At 49.9% G+C, this 17188-nt stretch overlaps 1 protein-coding gene across 2 annotated transcripts in view; it reads right to left on the reverse strand.

Annotated features, from left to right (window-relative positions):
- Positions 1–16208, reverse strand: part of ZC3H7A (zinc finger CCCH-type containing 7A) — a 36667-nt gene extending 20459 nt beyond the window's left edge. Inside the window, exons 1-7 of one of the 2 annotated variants that reach the window (XM_030300637.1) lie at positions 16188–16208; positions 5647–5748; positions 4499–4538; positions 2344–2541; positions 782–940; positions 456–536; positions 302–340 (exon numbers count right to left, since the gene is read on the reverse strand). In XM_030300637.1, coding sequence (XP_030156497.1) covers positions 302–340; positions 456–536; positions 782–940; positions 2344–2541; positions 4499–4538; positions 5647–5714 — 585 coding nt within the window. In that variant the 5' untranslated portion in view covers positions 5715–5748; positions 16188–16208. Of the gene's footprint in view, positions 1–301; positions 341–455; positions 537–781; positions 941–2343; positions 2542–4498; positions 4539–5646; positions 5749–15155; positions 15655–16187 lie in introns of those variants that run through there. The other variant, XM_030300636.1, reaches the window with a different exon arrangement.
- Positions 16209–17188: the final 980 nt, after the last annotated feature.

Below are 17188 nucleotides of genomic sequence, written 5' to 3' on the forward strand. Positions count from 1 at the left end.
TTCAACCCAATGGCTCCCAACATTAATATCTGGCCCCGGGCCAATTTTCTAATAAAACCTAACATCTATGAACGTCCTGTAAAATGCGCCATTGGACTTGAGGAAATGCTGGTTGCAAGATACTACTTGAGTTGTTTGTTTCTTTTTATAGGACAGGAAGCTCTGGCCAATTATGTGTCTGAGAAACAAAAAGCTCTCAAAAATAGACACAAACCAAAAATATTAAAAGCAGAACTGCTAACGTGGCCATCTGCTCCTTTTTCCCAAAAAGTTACGCGTCTTACAGGAGCAATAACTTTACCTTGGTAGCCCCGTCCCCAGGAACGGATTTTAACGCGAGCTGAAAGAAAACAAAGATGCTAACTAAAAAAAAAAAAATTACGTGAAAAACAGAACTGTAACCAAGTTACAACCAAAGAAAATGAAAATACCCCGTGGGGAGAACTCCAGCTTACCTCAGCCCTAACATACGCTTTTCTTATTTTAAATCCCAATTTCTGAGCTAGTTCTTGAGTTAGTTTGATCACATGTTCATCCTGAAAAAAAAAAAAAAATGAAAATATGACTAACGGAGGGTTATATTTACCAACTGTGGAGGCAAACTGCAAAACAGCTAGAACTCATATTCTGCGAAGACACTTGCTTGGTGGGCACGTAATCCCAAATAAAGCGGGTGGACCGCGAGGACTGGAAAATGGAACTCTTTAGACGCCCCTTCTCCACAAGGAAGCAACGAAATGGTTACCATGTCAACCAGCGAACTCAAATATGAATTCCGTACCTGAGGCACCGCCAAGGAGCACTTTGCTACGGAGTCATAAGCCTCTCTGTATCTTCCTAAGTCACTGAGAGCCTTAGATTTCCGATACAGAGCTTTGCAGTTACTGGCATTTAAACTGAGCACTGTGTCACAGTCTTCTAAAACTTTATCGTGCAAACCCTGGGGTGTAAGAGCAAACAAGGTCAGCAACAATTCCTTCTGGCACACACGTCTTCCTGCCGATGCAAACAAATTAAGACCCCGGACTAATGCCCTCCTTTCAAACTCTGTTAGCGGTATTATTTTTCTTTGAAAAAAAATATTTTCATCATGAAACTCCCAAATGGAAAAAGTACAAATATCATGAACTCCCACGTAACCATCATACAGACCAGACAAATGTTAACCTTTGGCCATAAAGGCCCCAGGTCTCCAAGAAGGAAAGCTTTCCAGACGCAGTTGATGCCCCAGGCGGCACTCTCCCTTCCTGCTTCCTCCACTAGCTACCCTTTGTTGGAGATCATTAAAATGTCGACTGGAAGTTAACTCCCAAACAGCTAGCTAGCCCGAGAAGAGTCCATTAGAAAAAACAAAATGAGCCATCGGTGAACCTTCACTCAGTTAAGAATCGGGTGACAACATGGGCACCTTGCTTAAATTCAGTTAAATGTTACTGAATGTCCACGGTGACAATTCAAAGTGCACCAAAATATTGCTTTTCTCAGCTCAGACATGTGAAAAGCTCGTGTTAAATCTCTTCAAGGTTAAACACCACGCTGCACTAACAGGGCTCCAAAGAGGACTAACGCACTCTTGACCAAGTGCGCTGTCGGGACAGGGACTTGACTGATGCATGGACCTGGGACCTGTGTCCTCCTGGGCTGATTTTTGTTATAAGCGGACACACCCCAGAAACCAGACTCACGTGGCAACTCCAAGGACCAGTCACCAAGAAACAAATTTTATTTTTAAAATTCCTCAACATTTATCCAAAGCTGGCTTTTCAAAACTCCAGACCACTCTAAAAGCAGGCAGTTAGAGGGGCACCTGGGTGGCTCAGTTGGTTAAATGTGTGTCTTTGGCTCAGGTCATGAATGTCATGATTTGTCGGTTCGAGCCCCGCGTCGGGCTCTGCAATGACAGCTCAGAGCCTGGAGCCTGCTTCAGATTCTGTGTCTCTCTCTCTCTCTCTGGCCCTCCCCTGCTCATGTTCTATCTCTCTAGCTCTTAAAATAATAAATACATATTTTAAAAAAATGTTTTAAAGCAGTAATATGATTCTCTTAAAAACTGAAATTAGAGGGGTACCTGGGTGGCTCAGTCGGTTAAGCATGCGACTCTTGATTTCGGCTCAGGTCATGATCTCATGGTTCGTGAGTTCAAGCCCTGAGTCAGCGCTGACAGTGCAGAGCTTGATTGGGATTCTCTCTCTCCCTCTCTCGCTCTCTGCCCCTCTCTCCCGCACAAAATAATTTTTTTTAATTGAAATTAGAAAACTGACTTACAATGTACTTTTGTTATCAAAAACATTTTTTCCCTCTAGAAACCCTGTTCTGTTCTAAAAAAAAAAAATCACCACTCACCATATTAGAATAGCAAGCAATACGATTTATATGCAGTTTTTCAATTATTTCTTTAGGGATGACAATTTCTTCTGACTTTGCATAACCAGCTATATTCAGAGCTTCTGTGTACTGGCTTATCGAGTTGTTCCAATCGTGTTCCCGATAAACATCATTTCCTTCATTAAAAAGATTTCTCACAAGAGCACGTAAATATACCTTTAAAAAAAAAAGAAAAGAAAAAAGAAAGTGACCACTTGAAGCCCTTTACGAAACAGGACAGGGTATAGGGAAACTTCAATTTTTGTACTGTAGACTTCTGGTCTTAGACGTGACGCAGCAGTGAGCGCTGCTGTAAGAAACGGGGAACCCAGGCCACCTCGCTACCGTCTCAGCGAGGCCTTCACCTCGCGTGCTTTCTCAAGAGAAAATGCAATTTCCCATCAGGAGGAAAAGTGCGGCAAAAGCACCTCGTAAAAACCTGTTCACATCCCCAACTCTGTGCCTACAACAAATTCCTACGAGTGGAAACTCTAGGTCTGAAGGAAGGAGCATCTTGGGCCTTGGACCAGTATTTCTAAACTGCCTTCCGAAGCGGCGAGAACAGTGGACGCATCCAGCGGTCTGGTCCCCAGCTCACAGCACCCCCACCAACGCCGGGCAGCGTGTGTGTGCCTGTGTGGGAAGACACAAAACCCCTACTAATTTCTAGGTGAAAACCGGTACCCTTTCTTATCCCTGTGCCTGATGAACAAGGATCTCTCACATTTTTATGGACCATTGTCTTTCCTCTCTGGTAAATGTCTGCTCAGGACTGGTCCATGGAGAGGGGATGTTAAACCTTTTTCTCGCCGAGCAAGTACAGTATACAAGGTTCTTTTGGTACGTATAAAAGTTCTGGAGGTTCCTTCATGATTTCCTATCACTGTGCTAATGTTTCACAAGTCAAGATCAGACACGTATTACGAGATCAGGTAAATACTCAGGTTCTGGGTCTCATTTTTTGAAATTCGTGTCTAAGCTGACAGAATTAGTAAAGCAAACTGGACAGATCAACCTTTAACAAGGGCGGTGGCTCGGGACAGGCCACTTAACCTCTCGAGATCCCGGTTCCAGTTATAAAAGTCAGGAACGTAAAATGAACTGTACAATGAACGGATTGTTCCCAGTGCTTTCTAGCCATAATACTCTATGATTCTACATCTGTTTGGAGAGAGAGAGAGGGCAGGGGCAAGGAAGAAGACAGAGAAGGAAACAGGGAAGAGGGAGGGGGAGAGGCGGAGAAAAAGGAGGAACATTGGCAGGCATCAAAACCCTTGGACACCAAAAGCCGCAGGTGAACTAACAGCCTGCACACACGAGGCCCGGTGAACTGGGCTTTCTCCGGGTTTCTAACGAGTTTCACCTCCGGCTGCTCTCTGCTAGGATCCAGGTATCCTTTGCTCCTATGAGAACCTCTTTTCTCCTAAATAAAAATAGAAGATACTGGGCTCTCTCCTTCACAACATATTCCGTCCAACTGGTCTTCGGTAAATGAGAGGGAGGCTAAAAGTAATTTTCGAAGGAGGCGCCTGGGTGGCTCAGTCGGGTAAGCGGGTAAGCGTGTGACTCCCGATTTCGGCTCAGGTCATGCTCTCACAGCTGGTGAGATCAAGCCCCGAATCAGGCTCTGCGCGGACAGTGTGGAGCTTGCCCGGGATGCCCTCCCTCCCTCTCTGACCCTCCTTCATTCTGTCTCTCTCTTCTCTTGCAAAATAAACATAAAAAAAACTTTACTTAAAAAAAAAGTAATTTTCACGGGGCTCGGAAGAAAACTTAGGCAAACTACACTCACGGAGGAAAGGAAATGGAGGACAACTGTCCCCATGTGCCAAAAGCAATGTTGTCCTCTATATGGAGGAGATTGACTAATTCTTTCTGTAGGTGCCCAGAGAGTAAATACTTTAGGCTTTGTGGGCCATATGGTCTCTGTCTCAACTACCATATGTCGTGAAAACAGCCACAGATCGTAAATACATCACCAAATAGGTGCGGCTGCATTCCAATAAAACTTTATTTACAGAAACAGACAACAGGCCACATTTGGCCCACAAAGCTGGAGTCTGCCAACCCCCACTATTCATTATGGTTCACAAGTTACTTGCACAGCTTTTAAGTAGATGTTCCCAATCATTACCGCATATTGTTCCTGTGTCCCTGGATATGACAGCGGTGACCTAAGAAAAAGAAACCAATGAATTTTAATTATCAGACTCTTATCAGGATTTCTTCATCCAGACGTCATTGTAAAGCTAAGGTTCTATCAGCTTGCTACGGGTTCAAAGCACATTTTAAAGACCTACCTTCCTTTACGACTATTATTCACATATGCCATATTCACACACAACATGGTGCGGGGGTGGGGAGGGGGATCTGTAACTATTCCCTTATATTTTCTTAAGTATAACACTTTTTTCCCTAAACCTACTTCTACTAAAAGAAGGCCTAATTCTTCAAATACCAAAAAAACTTTTTCTACAGCACAGAACCACTAATACTTTTTGATTCAATTCGCTGCAGTACAGAGGAGAATGTCTCCTCCCAGGACAAACAGAGAGGGACTTCTGCCTGCCCGTGTCCGCTCAAGGCCTGGGCTGCCTTGTCACTGTCCCGCTTCATGGAGGCCGGTTAGAGACTGAGCTTCTTAAGAGAAATGTCTGATTACAAAAGCCCTATGTGCGTGGTGATCTCATCACTTTTCAGTCATCAGAAGCGCTCTGATGGGATTAGGTTCTGATCCTTCTGGGTCTAATATTTTCCGAGACGCTACAGGATTTTAGCTCTAAAAATCAGGGACAGGAAGTCAAATGCGCCCGAGCCAAAAATATTGCTAGACAAAAATATCTAATTTCTGACCCGGATTAAGAGGACTTATAAACAGGACTAGAGGTTTCTTCATCTAATATAAAAAAGTACAGTCGACTCTTGAACAACACGGGTTTGAACTGCGCGGGTCCACTTACAACGTTATCTTTTTCAATAAACCTAGGACGGTGCTGTAAATGCATTTCCTCTTCCTAACGAATTTCTTAACTTTTTCTTTTCTCCAGCTTACTTTATTTTAATACGGTAAATAATACGCATAACGCACAAAACGTGTTCATCGACTGTTTACGCTACTGGCAAGGCATCCGGTCAACAGTCGTAGGCTGCTCGTAGCCCTGTTTTGGGAAGTCAAAAGTTACACGTGGATGTGCAACTGTGCAAGGGTCTGCGCCCCTGACCCCGCGGTGCACAAGGGCCAGTTGTATACGTGGCGTGAACACACGCGAGTCGGGCCCTTACTGGATAAACTGCAGTCCTTCCTTAATGTTCTGCTGCCTTTTTCTTCTCTCCTCGGACACACTGGACATGTTACCCCGCACATCCACTTTCTAAACGATCGACCTGGAAAGAAACGAGGCACAAAGTCACGTGAGGCGCAGAGCTCCGGACCCCAACTAAAACACCCACAGTCCGCGGTCTTGCCACACTATCAGCTGTGGGCACGTCCCTCTCTGCTGACTTGACTCTGGGCTGCTGGACACCAGGAACCCTGGCTCATCGGCACGGTCCCCGCTGCCCAGCACACGAAAGCATCTGGTTTTCACTCTCCTTTAAGGCTGCACAGCCATGCGGACTTTCCTCCCTCCTAAGTCATCTCCCCCCACCCCTTGGGCTACAGGTTTCGTTTCTTCCGTGTCTATATGCACGCACGCACGCACGCACGCATATGCTGCACTGGAACAGTCCTGGCCTTGTTTCGCTTCTGGAAGCTCTCCAGAAGTGAAAAGGTTTCACATCCGCTCGCCTCCGAGGGAGTCTGACTTCCTGGTGAGCAGAGCCGAAACCTCACACACGTTTTGTTACACAAACTTCTGAAATAATCCTTGCTGATTCAACTGATAGAATGAAAAATCTAAATGAAGTCATTCGGTTGGAATTCTCGAGAAGGTAAGGGTTCACCTTCCACATAACAGTGGCAAATGTCAACACAAAACAGTGCCGTTGGGATCTGCACCCCCCCCCCACTGGCTCGCCCCCATCAATGTTCATGAAGCAATTCCCAGCAAGTTAAAGGAAAACCACAGGGAAGAGATCCATGATAAAACACCATCTCCCAGTGTCCTCAACCAGGGTTTGGCGACCTCAGCAGCTCGGGCCAGACAGTCCTTGACTCTAGGGGCCCGCGCTGTGCACGATACGCCCCTGGCCTCCACCCACGAGATGCCAGTAACGCCCCTTCCCCCAGTTGTGACAACCAAAAATTCCTCCAGGCTTTGTTGTGTGTCCCCTGGCAGGGACGGGGAGGGGACACATCATCCCTCCAAGATGAGCGCTGGGCTCTAAACCTAAGAGGACATCTTACCACACAAACCGTGTCTTTGAATGCGCATGACGGACGGGGAACTTGCACCCAGGTTTCAAGCTCAAATGTTCTAGTTTCATTATTGCTTGACGTTCATAGTTTTATTATAGAATCTACCTTTTTCAAAGTGTAGAGGTGGGGACAAGGGTTGAAAGGCCCCGAAGGCTGGTAACTGGTGATCATTTTTTTCCATCTTTTAAAAACTGTAGTTCTACAGGTTTCAATCTTCTAATCTCAAAGTTGTTGACTTTACTGGGGCACCTGGGTGACTCAGTTGAACGTCCAACTCTTGACTGCAGCTCAGGTCCTGATCTCACAGTTTGTGAGTTCGAGCGCCATGTTGGGCTCTGTGCTGACAGTGCAGAGAGCCTGCTGTGGACTCTCTCTCTCTCTGCTCCTCCCCCACTCACGCTCATGCTCGATCCCTCTCTCTCTCTCTCAAAAATAAAATAATTCTAAAAAAATGTTTAATAATAAAAGTTGTTACTTTACTGAAGTGTTTACATGTGAAATGATCTATCCAAGATTTGCCACGAAATATTCCAGCAAACAAAAACAAAAGGGGGCTGGAGGGGGTGAGACAGCTGAATGTTCCCAAAACTAGTGACCAATACAGGGAATCTCTGTACTTTGTCAATGTCTGAAATGTTTCAAAATAAAAAGGGTACAAAGCCCAGGATGCTGAAGCGAGATGTCATTATTTCTGGAATTTGTGTTTCAGACAGTCTAGCTTAGAGGGGGATGAATGGGTAGAAATGAAACAAGACCGCCAAAAACACGGACCACTGTCCTAACATGTGATGGGGAGGTGGGGGGGGGGCCTTTCTAATCTTCCACTTGAACTCGTCTGACCATTTCCTTAACAACAACAAAAAAAAGTTAAATCATACTTGGATGTACAAAGGTATTTAAGGAGGTGCTATTTGTAAGAGAAAAAGACCAAAAACGTACCCAATGTCTATCAAGAAGGACATGGACTGTGTTGGAAAAAAAGACCAAGTAAAGGTGCGGTATCCACAATAGGACCCTGTTCTGTTTAGAGAAAGGGTCGGGGGAGGCTGTCTATTCATATTTCCCTGTACATCCTCGCAACAGCTCCAGAGGGAATCTCAGAAAACCACAGCAATGGCAGAAACCCGGGGGCTCAGGGCGTGGTGAGAAGGGCCTTTGCACTGCACACCTACCTTTAAAACTTCTTCCTGAACGCTGAACGTGAATTACCACTGAGAAAAAATTTGAAGTATTTTTTAGAAATCCACATAGCCTCTGACCCCTTCCTTGGAAAGACGACTTAAGGGACCACCAAGCCTTCTTCCTATTTTATGTAAGATGGGGCCGATGTAGAGCCAGAACCGACTGCCCAAAGGCACCCAGAAGGGCACTTGGGGGTGTCACGGCAGTCAGGCCTGAAAGACGGGGACAAGGAAAGGGCTACCCAAAGCAAGAATTCTTGCCTGTCCTCAATGATTAGTCACCTTTCTCCCAACCCCTGCACAGGCAAGGTGAGGAATTAGTTTGAGGTTCACTCAAAAGGCAAATCTGCTGGCACAGAAGGGACTCTCAGGTAATGATAATCCACTAAGTTAATAGCCTTAGAGCCATTTCCCCAGAAAGTGCCAGAAAACCTTGAACCTCAACCTCTTAAGGACAAAGGGCATGTGGCAAAGAGCTGACAACTCAAGTAGGTGATTAAGAGGAAATAAGACGCAGGCTCTTTTAATAGCATGCACCACCTCTCCTTTCCATGTTTAAAGATTTGGGAACGGATAATCAGGGGAGAGTCAAATACAGTAGGAAGGAGAATTTCATGTTCTTGTAGTTTTGCCCCCAAGTTAAAAATCTTTCTCGTTGAACACTGTACACCTACCTATGGTCTACAATTAACGTTTTGCTGTTTATCACATCTGCCCACCTTTCTCTTTTAATTTGAAAATATTTATTAATGGATTTTATTTATTTTTAATAATTTATTTATTTCCACAATGATTTTAGGAGATTCCTTAATGCCCCTTACCCATTTACCCCATCCCCCTTCCCACCACCCCTCAAGTAATCCTCTGTTTGTTCTCCATGTTTAAGGGTCTCTTCTGTTTTGTCCCCCTCCCTGTTTTTATATTATTTTTACCTCCCTTCCCTTGTGTTCATCTGTTCTGTGTCTTAAAGTCCTCATATGAGTGAAGTCATATGATATGTGGCTTTCTCTGACTAGTTTCGCTTAGCATAATTCCCTCCAGTTCCATCCACGTAGTTGCAAATGGCAAGATTTCATTCTTTTTGAATGCCGAGTAATACTCCATTGTATACATATATCACATCTTCTTCATCCATTCATTCGTCGATGGACATTGGGGCTCTTTCCATACTTTGGCTATTGGCTATAAACACTGGGGTGCTTGTGGCCCTTAGAATCACCACTCCTGTCCCCCTTGGATAAACACCTAGTACATCAACCCATCTTTATCCATCCGCCCATCCCTCTGTCCATCCATCAATGCACCTTATTATTTTGCTGAACTGCAAAGTGGCAGACATCAATTACAATTCATCAATAAACGCTTCAGAATATGTAGCATTACTTAGGTTTCAAGATTTATGGGTTTTCTTTAGGCCATATGCACGAAACCTTTTTCCCCATAAAATGCACAAGTTGTAAGGGAGGATTTGACAAACATCACATTCCTGTAACCCAGACCCCAGTCTTGAGTTCACCATTAAGGTCAGTCCAGATAGTTCCCTCAGCCAATCCCTGCCCCACCCTTACCCCCCCCCCCCCCCCCGGCAATCACTGTTCTGACTTTCTTCCACCACAGATTAGTTGCACCCTCCCACTTCCCACTTTGAAAGAAAGAAAAGATAAACGCTTGAAACATCATCTTATTTGGGGACCCAGTTAAAATCTGGCATCAATTTGGGGCGCCTGGGTGGCTCAGTAGGTTAAGTGGCCAACTTCGGCTCAGGTCATGATCTCACGGTCAGCGAGTTCAAGCCCCGCGTTGGGCTCTGTGCTGACAGCTCAGAGCCTGGAGCCTGTCTCAGATTCTGTGTCTCCCTCTCTCTGACCCTCCCCTGTTCATGCTCTGTCTCTCTCTGTCTCAAAAATAAATAAATGTTAAAAAAAAAAATTTTTTTTTTAAATCTGGCATCGATTTTAAAGTGAGGAAGAACGTGATAAAGTTCACCCAACGGCCCCCTATCTCATCCTAACTCAGCAGCACACAACAGGTGCACACTCCGTCCTTGAGCCTGGGGCTCTGTCCAGCTGGTCTCTAAACGTGCGAGCCCTGGGGCTTCACTGGAGCTCCTTCCCTCCCCCAGCCACACGCTCAGCTCTGGGACATCCCACATGGCCCAAGGCTGGAGACCGCCTACCTGCCGTTCTGATGGTTCTACTAGACAGCTCACAGGCATCACAGACTCTTTATTTAATAGTGTTTAATGTTTATTTTTTGAGAGCGAGTGGGGAGGGACAGAGAAAGAAAGAGAATCTCAAGCACACTGCACTGTCAGCACAGAGCCCAACAAGGGGCTCGAACCCACCAACCACAAGACCATGACCTGAGCTGACACGAGAAGTCGGGCGCTTAACCGACTGAGCCACCCAGGGGCCCCTACATCGCATAGCTTAAAAGGCAAGATTTTAATGTCAGGACGGAGGAAAAAAAGGACGGTCTCCTCTCCTGTCACTCAGCACCCACCCGCCCTTCCCAAGGACAACCACCCATTGTGTTACTGGGCTCTTCTGTGTCCTGCCAGAGGAACTCTGCGGAATAGTGTGTCTCAACTGTGTTGACTGCGGTGGTGATTACGTGAATCTACACCTGGGATAACATCGCGCACACGCGCGCGCACACACGCGCACACACACACACACCCAGGTGCATGTCAAAAAACCCGGCAAGAGTAAGCGCCCGCAGTCTGGTTAACGGTACTCCACTAACACCAGCTTCCTGGCACCACTGGGGGAAGTGGACGAAGGGAGGCTTCGTGGGAGGCTCTACGTACCCATCGGGCAATTTCCTGCGAGCTTATAATCATTTCAAAATAAAAAGTTACAAGCATCCTGTGCCTATGTTATCTTTTGTACAAACTGAGGCTCCTGACGTGTCTGCACCCTGCTTTTTTTCTCCCAGTACCTAACCTCAAAGGTCACTCCCCGACAGGACACGTGAAGCGGCTTGACCGGCCGCGATCCGCGATATGACTGCAGGCCACCAGAGACGCACGTTCTGGTGGCTTCCAGTCTCTGAAGCTCACCAGGGACCCAGGGCATTTCACAGAGGTCCGTCTTCAGAGGACGTCCACGGGCTGAAGGGAGCGTGTCTTCCGTCTACTCTACCTGCTCCTGCCCACGTGTGACACCACCCTGCCACCAACAAGGCCTGAGGGTCCCCATTTTGGCACGCGGTTCCCTCGCGGTTCACTCCACTAGTGCCAACCGGGGAAGGGACAAGCATGTGAGTGACAATGGGGAGACAATGTGACGAGGTTTTGTCTGGGCCCTTCCGTCACCCGTAAGGCTGCACAGCCCTTCAAGTTTCAGAGTCGCCGGTTCGTCCTTCTCCGTAAACTGTCTGTTCGTGTCCTCTGCCCATTTTCCTTCCAGGCTGAGCTTTTCTCATTCAGGAAGGCACTTCATATGTTGACGAAAGCAGTCTTCTGTGATGCTGGGACTATTCTCCCCAACTTCGTATCAATCCTTTGGCTTCAGTTATGGTACTTTTTGACAGCAGAAGCTTCTATCTCTAAGTAGTTGAAATTATCAATATTTTCCTTAATGGCACCTGGATTTTGACATACTTTGAAACTGTAAAATAATTCTCTGGGTGTTCTCCTAGGACTCTTGGTTTTGTTTTGTTTTGTTTTAATTTGGGGAGGGGGCACCTGGGTGGCTCGGCTGGTTGAGCATCTGACTTCAGCTCAGGTCATGATCTCGCAGTTTGTGGGTTCAAGCCCCACGTCGGGCTCTGTGCTGACAGCTCGGAGCCTGGGGCCTGCTTCGGATTCCGTGTCTCCCTCTCTCTCTGACCCTCCCCCGGCTCATGTTCTCTCAAAAATAAACATTTTTAAAAATTTAAAAATTGTTTTTAATTTTTTAAAAACTAAAATTGTTTTCGATTTTTTAAAAATTAAAAAAAGTAAACAAACATTTCAATGGGATCTACCAGTTGACTGTAAGGAGTGATGTAGGGATATATATATTCCTTCATCACTGTTTACAAAAAGGCCATCTAGTCTACACTGCTATGCATACAAAATTCTGGGCTGCCCGTGATTTTTACTCAGCATTTCCAACGTAAAGGGTCCTAACCCCAGCCTCTCCTGCCAATCCTATCCCTCTGCCCGCTCTTACCTTTTCAAAAGTCCTGAAACCACCTGCTAGCCACCTGCTCAAACCAGACCTAGAGACCTGGCATCACGCCCTTCTTTCCCCCACACCCACATCCATCACCCTGCTGATGAAGCCCACCGGCGACACTGCAGACTATGCACAGGGCACCCCGACTCTGACCACTTCCCACGAGCTCCCCCGCACCCCCTGGCCCGGTCACACCATCTCGAGTGACGCGATGTGGCAGCGGCCTCCTGTCCCTGCCTCCCCTCTAAGCTTCCGGTCCTCCCCCTGTCCCTCCCCCACCCACTTCCCACACTAAACTGAAAACGTCCACCAGCTATTACAGCCACGCTCTAAATCCCAGCACTTAGAGTAAAACCCAGAGTCCTCACCCTGACCTCTCAGACCGAGGAGGACAGTCCCAAGCTCTTGCCTCCGCCCCGCCCCCACGCAGGCGCAGCAGGCTGGCTGTGCTCCCGCCCCGCCTCCCGCCGCCGCGGGTGTGCAGGAGTGCGGGGCTCCGCCCCCTGGGCACTGCGCGCTAGCCCCTCCCCCCGCCCATAACACACTTCCCAGAGGAACCCAGAGCTGGTCCCTCCTTCCGGGAATCTTGGTTTAAATATCACCTTTCGAGACCTTCCCTGCCGTGCCCCCTAAGTGGTTGCCCCACCTCACTCTCACTGTGCTCTTGACTTCCACAGCTACCTCGTCTTAGTCCTGACCGCATTCCAACATCTGGGTCCAGGTCGATACATATTTGAATGGAAGAACGAATGAAGTGGCCAAGCGTGGAGAAAATGCTTCACACAAAGTTCAGAGGCGCAAGAGTTAACGCCTGTTACAACTGTTCATGAAAAGGCAAGCACGACGTGGGGGGGGGGGGGGGGGGTCCCAGGGAGGAAATGACCAGGCGGGCAGACTGGGCTCTGGTGGACTCTGCCTGGACCCTTTAGGGGCACAAGGTGGGGAGACAATCGACAAGGCGGGGATCCACCTGAGACAGCCACAGAGAAAGACCACAAGCGTCCCAGGAAGTAGTGCAGGGATGGGTTTCCTTCATCACCAACCGGGGTGGGGAGCAAGTCAGACGCGCTGTCTTCTCCCTACGTGAAAGGGAAATGGAGTGGGAGGGCTCTGAAGAGTACACTGCAAAGCAAGAAGCCCAATTAAATGTAAATGTCATTAAATCATCTAAAATTCTGCAGCTGGAACATTATCTTTTGCTTATCAGCTGGTCTTAAATGTTACTCATTCTGACCTTTTATGTAAGGAGGAAAGGTACCCCTGATCTTCATTATAATTCCTTAAGTACACACTCAGTGCCTGCTTTACGTGAAACTGATTATACTCACCATGTTCCAGGCTAGCAACCGGCTGTGTATTCCTGCCCATGACACAAGGTAACTTAAGAAACTAGCTCCCATTAGCACAAGACACGGAGGCAAGTGAAATTTGATTGCAACATGTTGTATAGACAGATACAATAGCTAACACTTAGCGCTCTTACTGGATGCCAAGCATCGTCCTAAGCGCTTGGCATGTATTAAATCATTTAATCCCGTGATAGTCTTAAGGGATAGGTACTAGGAGGAAACCGAAGCACAGACAAGTGACGCAAGCAGTGCACGATCATGGCTAGGAAGTGGCTGAGCTGGATTTCAGAGCCAGACAGTCTGGCTCCAAGCCCGAATCCTGATCCAGCACCCTATTCTGCACTGTAAGTGCCAGGGACGCCAGGAGGAGGGCGAGCAGTCTAAGTTAGCCCTGGGCTGGGCTCTGGAAAACAAACACAGCTCTGACAGACAGGTGGGCATTTCAAAGCCACTCAAGGCGAACAGAATAAACACACCCTTGTACACACACACACACACACACACACACACACACACACCGACATGCTCAAAGAACATCATTTGAAGAAACTTAGACAAAGCAGAGGGTTTCCGGGGAATGCAATGCACACAGAGGGTTAAAATACCAGTCCAGGGAAACTTTGCATATGGAAATATGCTCCACCCACACCATAATATCTTTATACGCAAAGACTGAATATTAAACAGTCCTACAAGATACACACAGGAAGAGAAAGTGGTCCGACGGTATACGGCACAGTGCTGGTATTTTTGCCTAAAAAGGTATTCCTAAATTTCAAGTGAAAGATTGTAATACCACTCTGGATTAAATTCTATCCTCAGACTCTCGCCTCCGGTGTGTAAGGGCATACACAAACAAAAAGTAGTTTCAAAGTAACATTACTGTCAAGCCTGTCTTGCAACAGTTAGTTTGGTAAACTTATAAAAGCATACGGCTACAATGTAACCTTCAGAGACTACAGACCCAGATAGGGCAACATCACAGATGTTCTACCATCTTCTTGGAAGAGTGACTATTCTACTGGATACTTCACGAGAGCAATGATGAGCCCCCAGGCAAAAGTCACAATAACTCAAAGGAAGGCATGGGCTTTCCAGTTCATTTCAGGGGCAGAGGCCCTGAAAATTAACATGCTCTCTACAGTATGCACATAAATACTGGTAATACTGAGCCTCGACAACTCACCATCTAATTCTGATTCGAACCTAACATAACCGTTTCCAGACTCCAAGAGACAGCACAGAGTGAACATTTTTCAACAAAGAAAATTCTAATAACTTGAACTATTCTGCAAATTAGGACAAGATCCTCATTTGCAATCAGCTCCACGGTTCAGTTCAGCTCAGGGGAAGAAGGAAGAGGCAGGGCCTCCTTGAGAGCCTAGGGGACAGGAGGCCACATGCCATCAGAGAAGCAGGGAAAGATAAGCAGAGGGCACAGGCTCCCAGCCAACCTGCCCCCACTCAGATGCTCTGTTTGAGCGCGGTCCAATAGAAATACAATGTGAGCCACATATGTAATTTCAAATTTCCAAGGTGCCACGTTAAACAAAAGTGGAAGGATACTGGAGGGAATTATTTTAACGCTTTTAATTAACCCAATTGTGTTCAAAATATCATCTTGATGTGTATTACTTACACACACACACAAATTATAAATGTGATAACCTTCCCCCCCCCCCCCGCCATACCAAGTGTTTAAAAAACCACGTATGTATTTTTCAGCCTGAGCATATCTCACCTGGGTCTAGCCACACACCAAGTGCTCCACAGTCCCGAGAGGCCAGCGGCCACCCTCCAGGGCCGTGCAGGTCTAATGTCAAGCAGATCCCCGTTCTCTCAATCCCTAAGCGAGGGTGCCCCCTCTGATCTCTAAACACTGGGGGACGGGGGGGGGGGGGGGGGAGGAATGCCCGAGCACGACAAATTCCCCAACCCGGGCGCAGGCGCAAACTCTCGGGCCCAGCCGGCGCTTCGCTGCTTGACCACACCCCTGCGATGACCGTCCCCAACCGTGAATGCGCGCTAATGAGAACTGACAGGTCTCCATTCCTTAAGGGTGGGGGAAAGAAACCTAAAGCCCGGCGGTGTCCACATCCCCGGTAAAGACAGGAAACCATTCGCCGCGGGTCCTAGATGTGCGCCCGGCGCAAAAGAAAAGAGGGATGGCGCGGGGGGGGGGGGGGGGATGAAATCAACGAGCCACGCACTCTGCGCGCATCCTTCCCGCCCCCCAAACCCGAAATCCTCAATTAGGGGACCCACGGTCAGCAGACATACACAAATGATGAAAACACACTGCTGGTGGGGGAGGGGAGTAAGCAAGGCGAGAGGAGGTGCGGAGCCAGCGGAAACGCATGCGGGCGCGGAGGGCAACGAGCCGCAGCCCTCCGCGCCCCCGTCCCGCAGACGCGCCCCCGGGGGGGGGTCCCCCCGCCGCCCCGAGGGCAAGTGGAGAGGAAGGGGGGAGGAAGGGACCCCGGGACCCGGCCCGCCCGCGTCCGCCGCGAGCAGCCGGGCCCGGTTGGCGGCGCGCGCTCCGCCCTTCCCACCCCGGGGGGCCGCGATCCCCACCCCCCCCCCGCACCCCCGCTCCGCCCCCGCTGCCCGCGCCCCTCCGCGCCGCCGCCCCTCCCCCGCCCGGCGTCCGTTAACGGCCGCGCGCGAGCACGAGGCGGCGGCGGGCGCGCGCCGGGCGGGGGCGCCCGGCGGGGGAGGGGCGGCGGCGCGGGCCGGGCCGGGGGCGCGCGAGGGCCCGGCGGCGCCCCCCTACCTGCGGGGACGGCCGCGCCGGCCGGCGGGCGGACAGCGGCGCGCGGCGGAGCGGCGGCGGCCGGCGGCGGCGACGGCGGCGGCGGCGACGGAGGCCTGGGCGCTCGCTCGCTCGCAGCTTCCCTCCGCGACCGGCGGCGGCGGCAGCGGCGGCTCCGCTGCGCCCGCGCGGCGCCCTCTGGCGGCGGGAGGCCGCGCCCGGCTCCCGGCACAAGCCGCCATTGGCTGCGCCCGCGAGCGTCGTTGCCGGGGGCGGCGGCGCCACGTCGGGCCGAGCGGCGGCGGCGGCGGCGGCCCCGGCGGCCCCGGCGGCCCCGGGGAGGGACGCGCGGGGCGCGGCGGGCTGCGGCCGCGGCCGGAGCCGGTGGAGCGCTCGCTGGGCCCGAGAGCCGACCGCTGGCTGACGCACGTTCACATTTCCGGGAGCCGCGTGTGCGGAGCAGCGGGGACTTAGCGCGGCGCCCGGCCGGGAACTGACCCACTTACGGGGATCGGGAGGGCTCCCCGACACCCTTGGCAAGCCCGCCTCCGGTGCTTCCTACTCTGCGAATGGAAACTGGGGGACCGCGGAGCAACCATATTGTACCCCGGCCCCCGCCCCGTCTTCCAGAGGCGGAGCGCTAGGGGGCAGCTGTGGATGCCAGGCCCGCCTAGGCCGCGTTCCGTGTGCTGGCTCTCCGAGGGCCTGGCTCCCTGCCCTGCAGGTGCCAGACAAATGCCACGTCACCCACCCCACTTGTAACAGCCAGGTGCCCCGGGGGGCCAGGCCCTGCCCTGTGCTCTGGGGCTCAACCGCTGGCAAGGCAGAGTTACCACCCAGGAATGGAATGGGGAGCGGGGTGTCGACCGTTTAGACCAGTGAAAACCAAAGACACTGAGGCCAGGTGACGTGACCGTGATGGAAGGCTACACCGAAGGTGGGAGCTGAGTGAGGAAAGGCCTCAGAAGGTGACAGCCCTGCGGAGATGGGGAGCATGCCCCAGGCGGAGGGGAGAACAAGTG

This window comes from Lynx canadensis, chromosome E3 (assembly GCF_007474595.2).
Source record: "Lynx canadensis isolate LIC74 chromosome E3, mLynCan4.pri.v2, whole genome shotgun sequence".
In the NCBI taxonomy this organism is placed as follows: domain Eukaryota; kingdom Metazoa; phylum Chordata; class Mammalia; order Carnivora; family Felidae; genus Lynx; species Lynx canadensis.